The sequence below is a fragment of the Electrophorus electricus genome, chromosome 4, assembly GCF_013358815.1.
Source record: "Electrophorus electricus isolate fEleEle1 chromosome 4, fEleEle1.pri, whole genome shotgun sequence".
Lineage (NCBI taxonomy): Eukaryota > Metazoa > Chordata > Actinopteri > Gymnotiformes > Gymnotidae > Electrophorus > Electrophorus electricus.
Window position 1 is genome coordinate 20526083 of NC_049538.1, and position 19715 is coordinate 20545797.

The 19715-nt window shown below is 42.0% G+C and overlaps 1 protein-coding gene across 3 annotated transcripts in view; it reads right to left on the minus strand.

Moving 5' to 3' along the window:
• The window catches only part of cd276 (CD276 molecule), a 60136-nt gene that overhangs the window by 13830 nt on the left and 26591 nt on the right, over positions 1–19715 (minus strand). For all 3 annotated transcript variants that reach the window (XM_035525230.1, XM_035525229.1, XM_035525231.1), the window contains 2 exons: positions 11201–11335; positions 3762–3812 (listed from right to left, as the gene is read on the minus strand). In XM_035525230.1, coding sequence (XP_035381123.1) covers positions 3762–3812; positions 11201–11335 — 186 coding nt within the window. The remainder of the gene's footprint in view (positions 1–3761; positions 3813–11200; positions 11336–19715) is intronic.

Consider the following 19715-nt stretch of genomic DNA (forward strand, 5'->3'; position numbering starts at 1 on the left):
CCCCCAGGAGGCTGCGGATACAGGAGACCGGTTGCTGAGGGTTACCGTGGCAGGCGAGACAGAGCAGGTATGAATGGCATGAACAATTCCCTAGCAATGTAGCCAGTGGAAGGGACTGGGGAAGATACACTGTTTCTGTGTGTGTGTGTGTGTGTGTGTATGTATGTATGTGTGTGTGTGTGAATGTGTTTGAGAGATGCAGGAAGAAGATGGATAGACAGAGACAGATAGAGACAGAAAGATAGTGAGAGAGAGATAGAGATAGATAGGGATGGAGGGAGGGAGAGAGAGAGAGGGAGAGGAAGTGTGACAGAAAGACAATGACAGAAAAAATAAACTTTTGTTGTCAGAATGGATGTGTAGTGTATTGAAATGGTTGACAGAGGCCACAATGCTGAAGTCACCGCTCAGGAGTGAAACGTATCCCAGAAGCAACTCCCATATTGCAAGATATAACTCATATTGCGAGTAAAACACAATATTTGATCATTTATTAATTTAGAACACCCTCTTAGTACACTGGTATAGACTATAGCTCGTCTGTGGCCATGAGGACTCTGTGTTTGCAGTCCTCTGGCTTCACTGGTGGTCAGTTTCTGGGCCAACTCAGCTGAATATCTTTGGACGAGACCGCTCTCAACCCAGCAGCGGCACTGACGCAAGTAAAAGGTCCAGCAAGACTGCTGTGCCTGATGCACTCATACCAGTGCACCAGCCACTACAATGTCAGTTTCACTGCTGACTTGAGAAATATCTGCCACCCAAATAACATGCAGTCAGCAGTAGACTTATGGTTAAAACCAACCAATAAGGGGCTACAGGATACTGGGTGGGAAACGAATTATGCAGAGCAATTCATGGACTGCAGACAGGACCCTCAGAAAATGTGCATGGAGGACAAATGTAGCTCATAAAGTTGCTAGTGAGAGTAGATGCAATTGAGGTGCCCCTAATAAAATAGGTGGTAAGTGTACATGTCTAAAAAAATATGCTTAAATAAGCTTTAAAAGGCCAATAGTCACAATAACTGTTCTCCAGATAATTAGTTATTGACCATAAAATTAGCGACCAAAACAATTGCACTTTTAAGATGCTGTCATATACTGTAGATCACCATGATGACTCATTTATTAGCAATGGCAAATCAATGGATTTATTAACACAAATTTCAAAAGCAAATAATGGATACGCTTTAAAGCATGCTCTATGTGATAGTCACATTTAGTGGCAAAGAGAATTAACTACTTCCTGTTACCTCATCATGTGATCAGGTAGCTTGGATCAGCAGGTCTACAGATGAAATCAAGTGGGGTTCATCCTAACCAACATTTCTTTGAAATAAACAAGATTAGTTGACTTAATAGTGCTATAGCGATATAACACTATTAAATAAACTAAACTATCATGTAATGTTGGCTAAAACTGGCCCATTATGTATATTAATTATACCATTGCTTACTACACTGTAGGAGAACATAAGAAAATTCTAAGAAAACATTCTAACAATATTTCTGTCATTACGCAAATTTCAGGTTTCAATAAATAAAATTAAAGCACTATATATTTATATATTTCTCATGTATGAAATTTGTTTGGATTTTTTTTTTTTCAGATCCAGATCCAGCTGAGATTCTAGTTATATATTTATAAGCAACAACAAGTGAAGCTCTAGCAGCAGGTGTGTAGACTCTGGTACTCAGACTCTATTATTGAAGCAAGGGAAAGGTCAGCTGCATGTGGAGTGTGTGTGGGCTTCTGCTCCTCACGCTTTGAACTATGAGTCAGATGGCCAGTGACACTCACCTGCTGGGAAGCCTTTGATTTCCACCCCACCTCCCACCCCATTGTCGAAGCACTTTGACACTGGGTACAACACAACAATTAGGAAAAACTGCAATTCAAGTTTAGTGTTAGTGTGTTTAGTATGTCAGACTGTTTTAATACAGCAGGCTAATCTGCAGTTGGACTCCGACAAGTCTTTAAAATGCAGGCTGAAACTGCTTGAACTGTATTTATGGTGTTCAACTCTGATTACCCAACTTTCAACATGAGCCCAAACACAAGCTGCTGATACTTGTCAACTATTTGAATCCTCCATCTTGTGGCAAGTTAAGTGTCCTTGTTAAGTGTCCTTGTTAAGTGTCCTCTGTTTAACCAACTGACATGCTGGTTAAATGCCAGTTAAAGCTGGTTAAACTAGCTGTCTCCACTAGGTGGCGACACTCAGATTTTGACTTTCATCGATCACCTTGGCTGTATGAATGTGACTCCATCTCATTGGAGGTCAAACCGCTATTATCTATCTACACACACACACACACACACACACACACACACACACACACACACACACAGGCCTCATGCTCTCCAGTGTAGAAGTCACTTATCACTTAACCACCTCTCAGTAAAAGTCAACCATCCTTAATGCAGCCTTGATCAAGCCTATGGGTACAATGCCATCTTGACTAGAACCAGTAAAGGAAGGATCCTGGCAATGACTCTCCATTAGCTTTATGTGGCTGTCGCCTGAGCAGGCCAAGGGCTAAAGTCACTGGCATTGGGTGGATACAATTTCCGCTTCTCCGTTCACAAGAGAACGAGGAGTTATTGGTCACGTTTCGACACATCTTGAGTTCGGCAAAAGCAAACTGAGTCCCTTTTGCACAAGGTCAAAAACCTTCAGTTCTTTTCTAGGAAGCAGGGTTGGAGTTTTCTTTCAAATGACATCAGCTTCACAAACAGTAGAAGCGATTAACTGCTCTCCCTCTCCCATTCCTGACCCCATCATGAGGTGAATATGAAGTTTTCAGACATGGAAATCCACTTGAAAGTGCCACCACTCTGACAGGAGGCTGTGCTCTGTTGCGGAATGTTCTAGGCTCTCGACCCTGTTGGTCGAACGTCATTGCTTAAATATTCATGGGCCTTCCATTACAAGGAAGATGTCAATACGTTTCTCTCTCTTTTATTCTTTGTCTCATTCCTTCTCTTTTCTCCATTTCTGACCCTCATGCTTATTAAAATCTCATATTATCCACTCTGCCACTCATAGCCAGGCTGAATAGTTCAATCAGACTAAAGATATCTTTAATATCTTTAATGACATTGCTGCCACAGGGAGAGCAGGATGCAACTCTGGCAATACTTACTCTGGCCTTTGCTCAAAAACTTTTCACTCAACAATTCAGGAAGTCAATTCAGAAAAACAGGGGGTGCTTTTTACCACTTTTGCCAGTGCATAAAGCAAGCTAAGGAAAGACAAAGGATTAAGAAGGTTAAGAAATCAGCCTTTGTTTGACATTAATGATATGCAAATCAGTTAAACAACTACAACTACAAACAACTAAAATCTGTATGACACATTTATCATCTATTTTCTTAAAAAATGTAAATGCTTTTATACCTATAAGGGATCATTAAGTGGACGAAACATGACTTATCTCCCCCAAAGTGCCCAGCCAAAGCCCAGAATAGCTAACATTAGCACCAACCCTGTTGTCTAACCCCATTAGCACCAACCCCATGTCCTGATAATGAAACACTGAACAAGTGCTGTAAATGAACACCCAGAATGCTAGCAGTCTAAGTTTTTTAACTCTTTTTTCTTTGTGGACCGCTCATGTTATTTTTAAATGCTTTTATCTGGGTATCAGACTTCTAAAACATCACCTTTATTGAATAATTCAGGGATTATTACACTCAGGAACCATGTACAATCATAAATGTCCAACTCCGTGACAAGATGGTGTATACTGACTGACCTTTGGCTTCTTCAAGTTCTTTGGCTTCCTCGAGTTCCTTGGCTTCTTCTTCTGTGCAGAGAGAGAGAAAGAAAGAAAGAGAGATAAAGAAAGAAAAAGAAAAAGAAAGAAAGAAAGAAAGAAAGAAAGGCAGTGCAATGCAACTCAGAAGCTATTCGGATGTTAGTGCCAATGTACATTTACTTCGGTGCAATCTATACACATACAGCTCAAGTCTTGAACATATATATGAAAGCAAAATATTCAGTGCACCAGTATAATATATGACAGAATACATTAAAAGCTACCCAGGCCCCTGTGTTGGTTCTCCTTCTCTTCCTCTCAAGCTCAGAAAGAGGGAGACATTCTCATAGTCTCAGTGTTACTCCCACACACACACACACACAAAAATAAATGCAAGAAAATAAAAAGTTAGCAATCGAAATATAACAATCTACCTGTCCCTGTGTTTGACTGCCATCCAACTTTTGAGCAGACTTTTAAAAATAAATAAATAAATAAATATCAGGGACAGGGGATAAGAGTGCGCGTGTGTATATATCTTCCTTTCCTGTGAGCTGGACATTTTATAGCTATCTCCACAAACACATTCAGAAGTAAAGTCAAGGTCAAGCCTTTGAGCAGGGGCTACTGCAGACCACCGCCCAGATGCATTCGTTATTTTGGCAGAGTAAATCAAAGTAACCTGTACTGGGACAAAGCTAAATATGGGGGTTTAACTCCAAATGGGTCAAATGAGACAGACTGTAAGGAGTTTTATGTCCTTCACCCAAAACTTTGTTTATTTACACACTCTTTTCTCATAAAGAGGAGACGAGAGCAGTGTCGACTCCAGTCCACGCACCAGCCAGTAACAACTCTCATCGGACGAGAAGGCGGGCTCAATATGTGTGCTGCTCAACTCCTGGTTCTGCCCATAGCAGAGGCTCCGACTCCTTTTACCTCATTGTCTTTTCCTCAGTTTGGACAGAACACTCTCCACCATTTCACTGCGAGTTATACTGTGTATGACTATGTATGTGACGAATAAACCAAACTTGAAACTTGTCAGCTATGGCCTGCAAACATGCATGCCCATGGGCAGAGGCTCTAAAAGAACCTGCAGTGTGCAGGTACTGCTATGCTGTGGTCGCTGAGCACCGGGAGCCAAAACACTGACACAATGGAACACATGCAGCCATGTATACTGCATGAGGCAAATGAGAACTTGAATCGTAGTTCTAGAAACATGGCAGATATTTATGGTAAAATGAATGCGACACATAGCGGACTTGAAAGGGGAAAGCCAGCGAAGGAATTCTTGGAGTTGGAGTCTGTGTCCGTCCCACTGGCTCACTGAACAGCTCAATTACTCCAGCAGCAGGTGACCCATTCACTAAATCCTATTCCAGTGTGGGCTGCAGGAAATGGACTATGTCATTTCCTCCACCCTGCCCCTCTCTCATTTATACTGGGCTATGACCCCATGTCATTTCAGGCCTAAGTAGAAGCCTGCATTCATGTTTTTCTATGACCTTCATGCTCATGTGCAAAATCACTATTTAAAACAGGCAGAATGAACCTAATTGGTTCAGACTATAATGTCATTCAAAATAACAGTAGGCAGAGCATATCTTTTTTATACACATCAGAGCTTATTGTTGTATGGGCACTACGTGAAAAATATGCTATTTTAATATGGATTTAGTTTCTCATAAAACTACCTGACAAGCTAGCTAGCCTCTAAAGGTGCATCTTACTCACTCATTGTTAGCTAGCAAGGTGTTGTGCAGGTCAAGTAACATTAACTGCTAAGAATGCTAGCTAAACAATGGCAGCTTAATAACTTGCTGGCAATCTTAATATTGTGCAGTGTCTAAGAGAAGGCATGTTTTTGTTATATGTATGTATATATATATATATATATATATATATATATATATATATATATATATATATATATATATATATATATATATATATAAAAATATAAAAACTTCATTCCATGCCTCCTAGGAGAATTGCATCCAGTGTATGCAGCCATGTAAATGTTGCCATAGTGACAACATTCCTTCTGAGGAAGCTGCAGAATGATAAATGTTCTGCTGCCTCTGAGGCAGGTACTAACATGAAATAGTATGTAAGAGTTGTATGGGACGAAGATGTTAACCACCATTATATCCTAAAAATGTTTTGAACAAATATTGATTTTTCTAATAATATGCCCTATTAACTTTATAAAAGTTTATTTTGTTGTACATTAATGATTCATTTAGATTTCCCACTACAAGCAGCTGTTTCACTTGTGCTGAGTGCTGCACTACTTGCTCTGTGGAACCATGTGGGGTGAACACACAGTATTTAAAAACCTCTGGCCATTGCTTGTTAACCAACCACGTTAATCTCTGCTCAAAGACTGTTAACCAATTAGCTACCTTAGCTCTGCCTCCAAGGCAGAGCTGCCTTTAAAAGAACATTAGTGATTTTGCACATGAGCATTTTTCACCTGAACCCATTTCATTCTATACAGACAGTCTGCACCACCACGCTCCCATCTCCAGTTGCAGATGTATTTTTAAAAGCCCATGGGTCCTGCGTTACAATAGACTGACCTTTTATTTAAATGTCTCCTCTGCTATGAGCAAAACTCATTATAGCTGAGATAGTGGTGGCATTCTAGTGCACAAAACATCCCCAGAAACATCTGCCACCCCTCCATACCTCAATCTCTGCACCCATCACCCCACTCCTCAGTCCCTGTCTTTTGCTGGGCTCCTGCTCTCAAGTCTGTCCCACTCCCTAGTTAATGGCTGCTGCTAATTATCCTTTGCCAGTTAATGGACTACCTCCAGCACTAAGACTAAGGAGAGTGTCTGGGTGGCTGGAGGACTTGCATATGGACACTCACTGGCTGTTTGGTGTTTGTAGCCTTCTACTCTGCCTTTCCACACAATGGAAAGCGCTTACTGATATTTGTATCACTGCAAGTGATACGGCAAGTTTTGAGACCCTTTCATTTCCTTGTTTTCAGGTCTCTCCAGACATGCTCTATTGGATTCTGGTCTGGACTGCGGCTGGGCCATTCTAGGACTTCCACAGAATTTTCCCATTGCGATGCTTGTGTTTTCTTGCTGGTCTTGTTAAAATATACATGAACCTGGAAACCTGGCACTCTGGAAAAGGTTTTCACCCAGGATTTGCTCTATATTTTTCTGCATTCATCTTTTTCTCTATCCTGACTTGTTTCCCATTCCCCGTCACAGTAAAACATCCCCACGGCATGATGCTGCCACCAGAATGTTTGACTGTAGGGATTTTAATAATGAGGTGATGCGCTGTGCCTGGTTTCCAACAAACACTCCACTGGGAATTGAGGCCAAATCTTTCAATTTTCATTTCATGAAACCAGATGATCTTGTTCTCATGGTCTGAGTGCCTTTTGGCAAACTACAGGCAGACTCTAACATGCAACCTACCATAAAGGCCTGCAGCTGGTTGCACCAGCTGAACGTAAGTCACAATTGCAAGTTATGGTGTAAAGTCCATCCTAAACTATACAATGAATGAAGTTAATTTAAAAATAGCAACGTGTATAATTTTGGTGGCACCACAAACACAAGCAGCATCTCAATTAGTAATACAGAAAGTGACTGTAGATCAAAACAGCCTTGCATAGAATGACATTTTTATTAGTTGCAATCGGTAACCAGTCATCAGTAATGCTATCCAACATAAAGAGGAAGTTCAGCATCCATGTTTTACACACAGGTCATTCATATTCATTCTCATTATATTATATATATATACTCATATTACATACATACATACATATATATATATATATATATGAGACACACACACACACAAATAAGATTGTAGGTGAGGAAAAAGTTGAAGCACTTTGGAAGCAATTATATGGATATATTGATAAACAGCGGAAATGGTGCCGCAGTGATAGATGTGGCAATCCCAAGTGATAGCAACACCAGGAAAAAGGAACATGAAAAGCACTCACTCGCGCTCTCTCTCCCCCTCGCGCTATTATATATATATATATATATATATATATATATATATATATATATATATATATATATATATATATATTAAAAAAAATAAAAAAAATATCTTTGCTGTTCCCAGGACTGCACACTTTTGGAATCTTCTGGGCTACTCTCACAGTTTGGAGGTCATAGCCCCAAATGTTCCAATTACTATGGGAACCACTGTTACCTTCACCTTTTACATCTTTTCTAGCTCTCCTTCAACCCTTCTGCTGTTTATCTACACTACAACGTCTTCCTGTGATGAAACTTTAATCTGGTTATAGTGGGCTTCTCATCTCTGGTCCACAGACAGGAACCAGGACCCCTCTGGTGCCATGATGCCTAGCAACAAAGCCATAAAACAGCCTAGGTGCTGGCTTTTTATGTTGGCCTGACTCTAACCCTTCCCTCTCCTCTTAGATGTCATGAAACCACAGACTGGAATGCAGGAACCTTTTAAGAGCCTGGTTATACTTCAAGGAACTATTACCATAAATTCTATGAGACTTAAAACCTTTTCAGGACAACCAACATTTCTCAACCCACAAAGAGATGTCCACAGATATATGTTTCTTTTCCCACAGCTTCTCAAAGTAATAACTTGCTATTTTAAACCACTATGATGTCAAATGGTAATCAGATCTTCAAATTGTATGTTTGCTTCCATCATTTGATAATTCTCCATTGTTTCATTATTCTCTTCATTACTTGTTCATTATTAAGTTGCATTATTCCTCATAATCAATTTACTTGTATGTGGCTTACCTCATGTTTAATGTAAACAAACTGTTAATCACTCCTAATTGTGCTTACTAGAAATCTATTAGACAAAAATATATTAGTCAGTAATTTGAAAATAAGAAAGGAATTAAATTGACTATCCAATCGCATCACCCATCATATGTTTTGATAGTTTTGCTTGTAAACTTCATTTTAACACCATGAGGTAAAAAATTGTGATTATTTTCTTTTGATTCATGATACAAACATGATTATTTTCTTTTGTTTGACTCATAGTGAACCTTATTAGAAGGTCTTACTGGAACTCTTTCTCCTACTTAAAACAAAGGCTATTGAATTTGCATGAACCAAGGCATGTCCTTTCCTCATCATATACCTGACAAATGATGACCCTCCTAGTCAGTGCACAGTGTGAAATGAGAGTAATGCAGGAGGTTGTTAGACCCCTTAGAAATCGGGACTTAAGCTTTTCTTTTGAGACTAAGCCAATAGCCTCTTGCTAAGTGACCGAAACAGACTCGAGTTCCATGTTACTTTATTTTGTTGCTTTGTTTATTTTGTTTAATTTCTCACTGAAGTTTCATCACCTGGCCAGCCATGAACCATTCTAGAATTGTCATCAAATGCAAGGACAGGCCACCTAACCACTGATACCAGGACGCCTGTTTCTGAAAGACCTAGCGAAAAAGGTCTGTCTCTCTAATGGAGATCCGAAAATCCAATCCTGTGGATCAAGAAAGCCTGATTGCTTCAGTGTTATTGGCCTACATCACTCGCACAGGGCCAAGCCAGCACTGCTACAGAAATCGGACTCTCTCAGTGCCATCCAGACATCTTGACATGGTCAAGCCCAAGGTTTAATAAGGAAAGCCATTTACTTCTTACATTACCAGTTGGTATCAATGGTTAATAATGTTTATACACCCAACACTGGATCAGTTAACTCCTTCCTCCCATTTGCTACTCAGTCCTAGTTAGTTCTTACGGGTGGCTTAAACAATATTTCTTTTCTCTTTTATCTTCTTTTCATTCTTTTTCCTTTACTTGTTCTTTTTGTTTAGTTAGCCACGTTCAGTCCACCAAAATCTCATTTGCGTTACATTTTGGTTTGGTTACATTGCTTACATGGTTTGTTTTACTACAGTGATTTTAGTGAACTCAATACCTCTGGTCATTATTAGCATCAGTCAGTGGGCTTATGCATGTTATCATATCTTTGATTATTCTATAAACCTACCCATAGTTATGATTGTGATTCAAGAGTGTTACTCAAATCTTTTGGTAAACGAGAAATAATCACATTATCAAACTAATGATGAATTATTAATGAATTATTAAAAATGAATTAATTTTCCCTGTTAATGAGGGTGGTGCCCCAATTAATCTCATCAATTATGACTGACAATTTATTAAAGTTTTAAGATTACATGACCATTAGGTCCTTGGTTACCTGTCTGACCAAGGCCTTGATCCAAAACTGACTAGGCAGCCAGATGTAGTAGCCAATGATGCTTTACATTTAGGAGGGGAAAAAACTAAGAAGAATAATGAGAAATAAAAATTATAGTTTTTAGCTAGATTTTAAAGGAAGACAGAGTAGCACAGTTACAAAGAGATTATGGCAGAGAATCCCAATGGTTTGGAGTAGCAGCTGGAAGAATCTGCCACCCATGATTATAGTAGGAGTAGGAGCAAGACCATAAAGAGCTTTGAATGTTAGAAGAAGGATTTTATACTTAATCCTGCAGATAACAGCTAGCCAGTGTAGCTGCTGAAAGACAGGTTTGATGTGTGCAGAACAGTTGGTAGATATAAGTATTCTAGCTGCTGAGTTTTGGATGTACTGAAGGCAGTTGATCAATTTAGCAGGGAGATCAATTCAGCATTAAGTTTCCAGTAGTATTATGCAACCAGAATTTTAGATATGCAATACATGAACTCAATGCATGGGCAAAAACTGTGGGGAAAGCAGTACTAATAAAAATCTGAAAGTTGTCACCCCATTAGTGGCATTTACAGCCAAGATTATGAATGATGTGGCCTACTGGAGAAATATATAAAATGAGAAGAAGAGGTCCAAGAAAAGATCTCTATATGAACTGTTGTTTGTTAGTAAGATATAAGCGAAACATTTTTAGAGCTAAGTCAGTAATAAAAATAGACAACAGTCTAGAAATGAGAATGTTATGGCTTACAGGATGAAAAGCTACTGTGAAAAAAAAAATGAGTTGAATCCATTTTTAAAACAGAACGGCACTACAATTCTGATCTATTATAAAAACCCAAACATAGGTATGTAGTGTCGTACTTGATACCTAGCATGTTTCAGCTATTCTTCCCTCTAAACTCTACCAAACAACCAGGTTCTACAAAACATCTTCAGGACAACAGCAGCAAGAATGTGTATGTACATCAGTGTGTGGAAAAACAAAAGCCTTTGAACACTGCAGTTCCTCAGGTGAGTAGCCTCTAGATGGCCACAGGGTACAGGAAGGTAAACCAGGGCAAGGTCTTCTACATACACCTGCTGGGTATGGCCCTTAGTTTCTCATGAGCTGACTCATACCTTGTTATGTAATATGTCCTCTAGGGAGAGGGGGTGGAGTGTGGTGTGGTGGGGGAGGCATTTTAAGTATGCCCCCCCCCCCCCCGTGCTATGGCGCATGCCCTTACCTGCTCGCATCTCCTCACAGCTCTCTTTGATCTTCCTGTGGCACACAGCAGCCAGGGCGACAAGGAGGCCTAGCAAACATACGGCCAGCCCCACCGTCACCCAGAGAGCCAGGGGAGGAAAAACCATGCCCTGGGCTGCGTACATATGCACGCACGCGCACACACACGCACACACACACACAGACACACACACACGCACACACAGACAGAAAGATGGAGACATCAGTATTATGGGATATTCACTTTTATGGCCATCATCATCTTCACCTTCATCACATTACTCTCATGGGCACAAGAAGTAGCTGCATTAGCAGCCATTCATGACGGCTTGTATTCATCCTGCTTTAATATCGTTTTAAGACTCTCCTAAAGGTCCGATGTGAAGCACCGCATCGTGCGGGTGACTGGCTGACAACACTGAGAAGGCAGTTAAGAGGCTCTAAAAGATTCCCAGAAGGCACCTCAGCCGTACTGCTGGAGCATCACTCCTGCGCGTGTTGTGTGCCGGAGTTCGCTGGCCGTGTGCCCTTTCCCTGGGGGCCATGTGACATTTCCGCTCCCCTAACATGGGATCCTCACCTCAGCTCAGCTCCTCAGTCACGTCTTTGCAGGGAGGGAGGAGGGGGAGGCCCAGGCCAGAGCCTCAGAGAGCGGGCAGCTTACTGGCATGGGGGGCAGGACTGGACGCTGGATAAAACAAAGCAGTGACCTAATGGACAGGACATGGCCGGGGGAGAAGAAGCAGGCCAAAACAAACAGGCTTGTGCCGACAGAGGAAGTTACTGTGGACTACTGCAGATTTCCACCGGGTGTTGCTGTCTGCATTTGTGTGGGAGCGGGTGTACCAGTGCACCATAGTGCGTGCGCGTGTATGGATAGAGGGAGAAAGGAAGTACAGAAAAAATAGAAGCACCCATAAATGGCCTTAACAAAATCACAACACATACTGTATACTGACTACAAAACATCTCTCTCTCTCTCTCTCTCTCTCTCTCTCTCTCTATATATATATATATATATATATATATATATATATATATAACACTTTTTTTTTTTTAACTTGCAAAAGAGGGAGAACTCTGGGCCAATGCCAGAAGAATGGGGAGATAACTGAGCTTAAAACACCTGCCAAAAAATATTATTCTTATTAGGTCATGCTTTTCTGGACTAGGACGCAATAGCTGAAGAGAGAGAAGAAAAAACTCTGACCAACGGCACTGGGACAGAAAAAACTCTGACCAAGGGCACTGGTCAATGAGACAGAGATTTTAGAGGCCAGCGATGCCATGAGTGAAGCCTTGAGTCCAGCTTGGAGGATCATTGCAGGCTGTCCAGCTGTTGCGTGGCGTACAAGCGATTTTAGAACGCGTTTCCCTCAATCTAGATGCATCTTGCATCACACAGGACAGACCGATGGATCCGTAATGGAAAAACCTGTACCTTTCAGCCTCAAAGTCTATTCATCTACAGTTACGAGGTAGTATGTGTGTGTGTGTGTGTGTGTGTGTGTGTGTGTGTGTGTGTGTAGGGTAACTCAAAGTCATCCTGCAGCTTTTTTTTCCTCAACCTCTTATATTTTCTCCACCTCCATCTCCCTTTTGTCCACATGCAAACTGTCCACACTTTAGCATTAGGCTTACTCGGCATGCTGAGACTTCACCCCTAAAGTCCTGGTGGACGTGGAAGATCTATAAGTTTGTGGTGTAACCCATCTTTAATGGCTTTTTTTTCTCCCAAACCATAAGAAGGTCGAGAGTACAGGGTGGGAGGCTGTGAAAAGATAATGAGTACTAAAAAAATAAAATAGCTGTGTGGCCTATGGAGTCAAAATAACTCAGTAATAATTAAAGGGTATGTGCTTTTACTGCAGTTCAGTGGCCAAAGCAGTAATTGCGTATGCGAGAAATCAATATGACACCTACTTCTATATTAATGTCCTTGAGGACTAGCTGTGTAAATATCAGGGAACGGGAAGTCATACAAGCCCACAGTATCTTGTCAAGGAGAGCTAGGTGCTTTTCCTGGATGCAAACACAGGACAACACGGGCGAGCAAAGCCGTGAAGGAATGGAAAAGATATATCTAAATAAACAAGTCAATAAAATAAACACAAATAAAAATGAATGAATCTTCCGAGCGCTCTGGACCACCTGAGATAAGGGAACGTTGACGCGTGTGAACGTGGTCGTGCAGAACGAGAACACAACACAGGAAAGGAGGGGAAGAGAGAGAGAGAATGAGAGATGGTGGGGGAAAGAGAGAGAGAAAGACAAAGGAGGGGGTATGAGAGAGATAATGGAATAAATGGATGTGGTGTTAGAATAGCCATGCGGAGCCCTGCAGCCTCCTCCTCCTGTCCCTCCCTCTGCCTCTCCATCTCTCCTCTCCCTCCTCTCTCCTCTTCTGCTTCAGCCCTCTATCTCTCATGCCGTCTCCTCCACTGAGTGAGGACAGACTGATAAAGACAAATACTGGGGAGGGTTATCGTTTCTGCGCTGGAATCCCTGAGGCCTGCAGGATCATATTTCTCTCTTTTGGCTGTTTGATGATGTGATTTTGTTTCCCACTGCAATAGATTTGTCCCTAATGGCTCTATTTACCCATCATCCACCTTCGCTCCTTTCTACGGTCCCTACTCATCTCCAGCTTGTTCTCTCCATCTTCGTCTCCTCTAGCTTGGGACATAGCGCCTCCTTTGAGTCCTCTGTTTTGCTGCTTCTTTTTTTTTTTTTACCACCACAGTGCATCACAGGGATGGGCTAAGTAGGAATGTACAATGGCTTGAACTGCTAATATTACCAGTATGACATCTACATTCTAAATATAGCACTACCAAGTTAAATGGATGTTAAGGCACATGTGATGAGTAGTTATTAGAAGCACTGGCGATGGTTTAAACAACACTGCCGGGGCTTGCATGGGTCACAGTAGCACCTGTTTTGCATCCCACCCCACCCTACCCCACCATGTCTCCTTTTGTGTGTGGGAATAACGAGCTCTCTGGCTTCTTCTTACCCACCACCTCCATCTCACCCCTCTGACAAACACCTGGATCAAGGATCAAAGAAACCACCTCCCTTATCTGTGACAAAAAGAAAAAAGGGAGAGTGAGAAGTGTGTGTGTGTGTGGTGTGTGAATGAGAGAGAGAGAGAGAGAGAGAGAGAGTGTCACCTCCACACAGCAGCACAAGGACATGGACAGGCAGGGAGTGAGAAAGGAGTGAGGGATGAGCCCCCAGGCAAAAATGAGGAAGGGGAAAAGGAAAGCAAGCGGCAGTTCAGAAACGGCTTCCTGCAGGCTAAATGCCAAGCTGAGACTCTAGGGCACCAGGAATGAGGAGAGGAAGAAGCCAAAGAACCGGCACAGGGAGCAGCTGAGACGCTGAGATGTCACAGACAAAGAGGGACGTCTGTGTGAACAAGAATTGTGTTCTGCATTGTAAAGGCCAACTGTTTATCCACTGAAATACAGTTTTACAGTGTCGAGTGATAAATGCAACTAAGTATACCACACAGGAAGAAACAAGACAGCTCCAGTTCACTGCAATTTCTTAACTGCTATTGCTATAGCTTTTAATGCCATGAGCAGACAGACCCAAAACAATAACATATACAGTACACTGCCTAAAATGATCAAGAAAATGCAGCAGTCATCTCCTGCTGGTGCACACTGACATTTCTGAGGCTATTTGCTATTATTTATTTATCCATCTCTTTATTTTCTGCTCCTCCACCAAACTCGCCAAGGAGCCTGCAAGAATTCTGATTAGCAATAACAATAAATGCAATCAGAGACGGCGAGCCAGAAATGTCAGAGGACAGAGATTAGCCAAACAGGAAGACACAAGAAGGGCTAAGATTTGATTTCTCTCCTTTAGAGGGATTTGGTTTGAATAAATGACTTTGGATTTGCCTTCGACGCATGGCATTAATTTCAATAAAGGTGACGGTTTTCAATTTCTTTTTCTTTTTTTTTCTTGACAGAGCATCGGGGCTTGGTAAGGCTACCTGTCCCTCAGCATGCATGTGTGTGTGTGTTTAAGAAGACCTGCAACGCAATGGGAGCTGAGAAGCTTGGCACACTGTGGAATTGGGGCTGTCTTTTGTCTCATCAGCATCTTTGTGCAGCAGTCGCCTGCTGTTTTGGGGAGTTTCGTTAGAGGCGGGAAAGCAGAGGGCCGGCTATTTGGCATTCAGAAGAGGAGCGCATGCTTCGCTTTCTGCCTGCTCAAAAAACAAAAACACCAAAAAACCACTTCTCTTAAAACGACATCATTCCGCTTATCCTGATGTCAAATGGCGATGTTTAAGGAAGAAAGCTGCCCCGTTTCCACAGGCAACTGCACACTTGGACTCCTTCGGAACGACCCCCAGCGGCTCTCCGCAAGCCGGCAGACTTTGTTGACAACTGCACATTTTGCTGTAATAAATTACAGGCTTATGACAGAAAAATCCCTGAAATATTGGGTGCCGCACGTTGTGCGAAATCATCAATCAGCTAGCATCACGGCTAGCCCCGGTTGGCTCCGTTTGAACCGCGTCGGCATTTAATGTTGGCGGAGTTGTGGGCTCCCATTCTCATTCTGATTCTACCATGAAGTGTCATTTAATCTTTCCATCTTAGGTGTCAGGCCCACAACTACAAATACGGACTGTTAACATTTTACCAGGCCTTTTTGTGACACAAAGGTTTCTGCAACTGAATGTGACCATAGACACAACAAGCACGCTAACAAAACCCAAACCAAGACACTGCACGCCGAGCCCACCACAGCAGTAAGTGAAGTTCACTCCCTGTCACTGTTTAGAAACAATTACAATCTCTAGGAGCTTCTCTGATTGGCACGAGCTGAAACAGTGAGCCGAGCTGCGATTGGCTAAACTCGGTGTAACACTCGTGTTTGATTTGCTGAGCCAAGTTGGCGTCTCCCTGGCAATGACAAAAGAACAGTCTCCCTAGCAATGAAAACCCCTAAATGAGTCTCGCTCTGATGAGACACATTAGTATGGCACTCTTCAAAAATGAGCATTCTAGTCATAGTGTTTACACAGCTGCTGCTACACTGGGCCTGGAGGCTGATCTAATGGTAGTGCTCTCAACAGAAAGAACACAGCCATGTAAATACACTCTTCATGCTTTGCCCTTCCCGCCCGGATCAATAAAACGCATTTTAAGCCATCCAGAAAAATGTCTGATATGTTTAGCTGAGCAGCACCACATTTGCTAACAAAATATACCAACAGGACAATAAAATCTCCACTTCACCTGATGAACCAGCATAAAATCCAAGCCCTGTAATAGGACATGGACATAATTTACCCTAATTATGGCCTCTGGATTTTTTTTATGTATAAAAAACCTAAAAAATAAAACAATGCTTTATAGAAGGTTTGTTGACAATTGTGCAGATGTACAGTTCCTTTCTAGATGCTTTTTCCCTGTAAATCTACATCTCTCATTTTTTACTTTTTTTAAATTTTATATATTATATATTTTAAATATGAAATGCCCATTGCTCAGTGGAAGAGCATGGGGGTGTACTCATTAGGAGAGTGTGCCGGAACAGGAGAAATGTAGGGCAGCTAGGAGTCAGGGGAGTCGAGGACCCGACCGCTCCTGGCCAGCTGCAGCCTGCTAGGGGAAGCGTTAATCGAGCTCCAGTCAGGGGGATGATCCGATGGCCAGGCCCTGACTGACACCAGCTCCATCACCGCTGGACTGGACTATTGATTTTTCCTCTTGCTACTCTATTTGTGCTTGCTCGTTCTCTCTGTTTGTCTCTCTCTCACTTTCTCTTTCTCCCAGTAGGAGGTAATGGGCGATAGGAACTTTGGTTGCTATAATCAGCCTAAGACGTCATGTTCTTTAAAATTTTAATTAGCTTTAAACAAAAGGCCTGTTCTGCAAGGGTGAGAGAACTGCAGGAGGCAATCACTCAGACCTAAGCTGTCTCAGCTATGAGGGGACTGAACATGTGTGTATTCACTTCTCAGTGTTTTTCCTAGTGTCCTGCCTGATGACTTAGAAATAGATCAAATAGAAAGACAGAAGACACATTTATTATGTTATTATAAAGTAACATAACATTTGTGTGTGTCTATATATATAAAAATAAAACACTGGCATGAGAGAGAATGTAAAAACCTAGTCACCTGTCCTATGTTGCATTACTCAATAGATTTCCAAACTGCCTCGGGAAGCAACATCAGCACACGGACTGTGTGTTGAGAGCTTCATGAAATGGGATCGCTGAGCAACTGCACACAAGCCTAAGATCAGTATGCCCAATGCCAAGCGTTGGCTAGAGTGGCATAAAGCACATCACCACTAGACTCTGGAGCAGTGAAAAAGTTTTCTCTGGATTGATAAAGCACACATCACTACCTGGCAGTCTGATGGATGAATCTGGGTTTGGTGGATGCCAAGAAAATGCTATCTACCAAAATGCACAGTGCCAACAGGTTGGTGGAGGAAGGATAATAGTCTAGGGCTTTTTGTTGTTGTTGTTGTTTGGCCTACATCGTTTAGCTCCAGTGAAGGGTAATGATAATGTGACAACAGTTTGGGAAAGGCCCTTTCTTGTTCCAGAATGGCTGTAAACATGGTTTGACACATTTTGTATGGATGAACTCCAGTGGCCTGCACAGAATGCTGACTTCAACTACACAAAACAACTTTAGGATGAATGGGAGCATCAGCTGTGAGATGAGCCTTCTTGTCCAACATCAATGCCCCACATCGAACTGCTGTTTAGACCAAATGTGCACAAATTCCCAAAAGGCTACAAAACCTTGTGCAAGCCTTCCCTGAAGCATGGGCCATACTAACACCAATGGTTTTGGAACTAGATGTCCATCAAGGTTATATTTATGTGCTATATACTTATATGGTGTTCATTTACTTTTCGCCATCTTGTGTGTGTGTGTGTGTGTGTGTGTGTGTGTGTGTGCGCGCAAGTAAATTGTAATTATACATAGAATAAGAGCTTCATATAGGTCCCAGCCCACTTTCTTCATACCAGCACTCAACATTGTCTCAAGCTCTACTCACGTGTTATCAGCTATTCACCTCCCTTCGTGTTTTACTGAATTAAACCCACAACACCTCCAGAATGGCCAACAGTGACGTCTGCTGTCCCAGCCACACCCCCCTCCGATCTCACTTTTAATCCAAATCACAACTCTTTAAACTTAACCCCAAACTGGCCTCCCTGGTGAACAAGGCCGTACTCAGCCCCACAGATACATACGCTTTCCCCCCCAACACAGCAGATCCATACTGGCCTCCTCGGTGACTAAGGCCACTGGCACTGTTAACGCATGCTCAGTGCCACCGGTTGCAGCTGGAAGTACCACATTATACAATGACAATACAACACTTCACTCACCAACCCAGTCCTCCATGTTCCTAAAACATTTCTCCAAATAGTCTGTGCTCTCCTTATCCACAGCCACTGACTAGCCCTTTCAGCTACTGATAACCTAAGTGTAGCTGTGAAAGAGTCATCAGTTATGGCCTCTAAAGCTGAACTGGACAAGCAAGGGTGTGGCAGACTTTGCTACAAATCCTCCAACACCCATCTCTACGGGTCTTACATGTGCCTGCCACCCGCGTTCACTCACATCAGCCACCAAATCTGCATATTTCAGCTTTTTCCTCTCAAAAGCTTCATCCACTGCATTCCCAAATCGTTAACTCTATAAAATAAACTATCCATTTACGTTCAGATACAACAGCATGTCTGGCCTCAGTATAGTTGGCACAATGCACTGCGGGACCTGTGGTTCTTTAACTACAGCCACTAGCAATTTCCAATGACATGCTACACCCTATCTACCTATATTCATAGTCTGCACTCCCTCTCCAATACATTGCACCTCACACACAAACCTAACCACTTTATTACCATCACCACCCTGCAACGCATTAACCTCTAGGCGCTTACTATTGAATAAACATGCTAATACACTAAGCACTTTATTTTGTCTCCATTTGTATCATCCCTGCAACAAACTAACCTTACAGCTAACCTTACTAACCTGATAAAATATGCTTCAGCATGCCAACCCCACACATAATTTACAACTAGGGTCTACTCACCAACAAAGGTTTTGTGTAGTTGAAGGTTATCGGATGTTGCTCCCAGCAAAAACTTACTGCGACTCACATCCATTGCCCACAACTGTTGTCAGGTGATTTTTTTGCTTCTCTAGATTTTCCAAACGCAGACAGTGTCCTTGTTTTCGTTGTGATGCTGCCATTTGGTGCTCTGTGCTCTTCCTGTTCGTGAATAAAACTAGTCAAATTTGCCTTTTCATTCATGGATCAGGCTTTGGGTCAGGTCAAATCGCCAGTCCCAAAACCTGCTTTTCCACATTTCACCTGGCCAATGACATCCCTTAGTTTTAACGAGATGTTGGCTAATTGCATTGCGAATGGCACATTCCACTTCTTACCCAATTTAGTGACTGGTGCAGCTGATTTTATTACCACATCCTCAGACCCTAAAAAAAT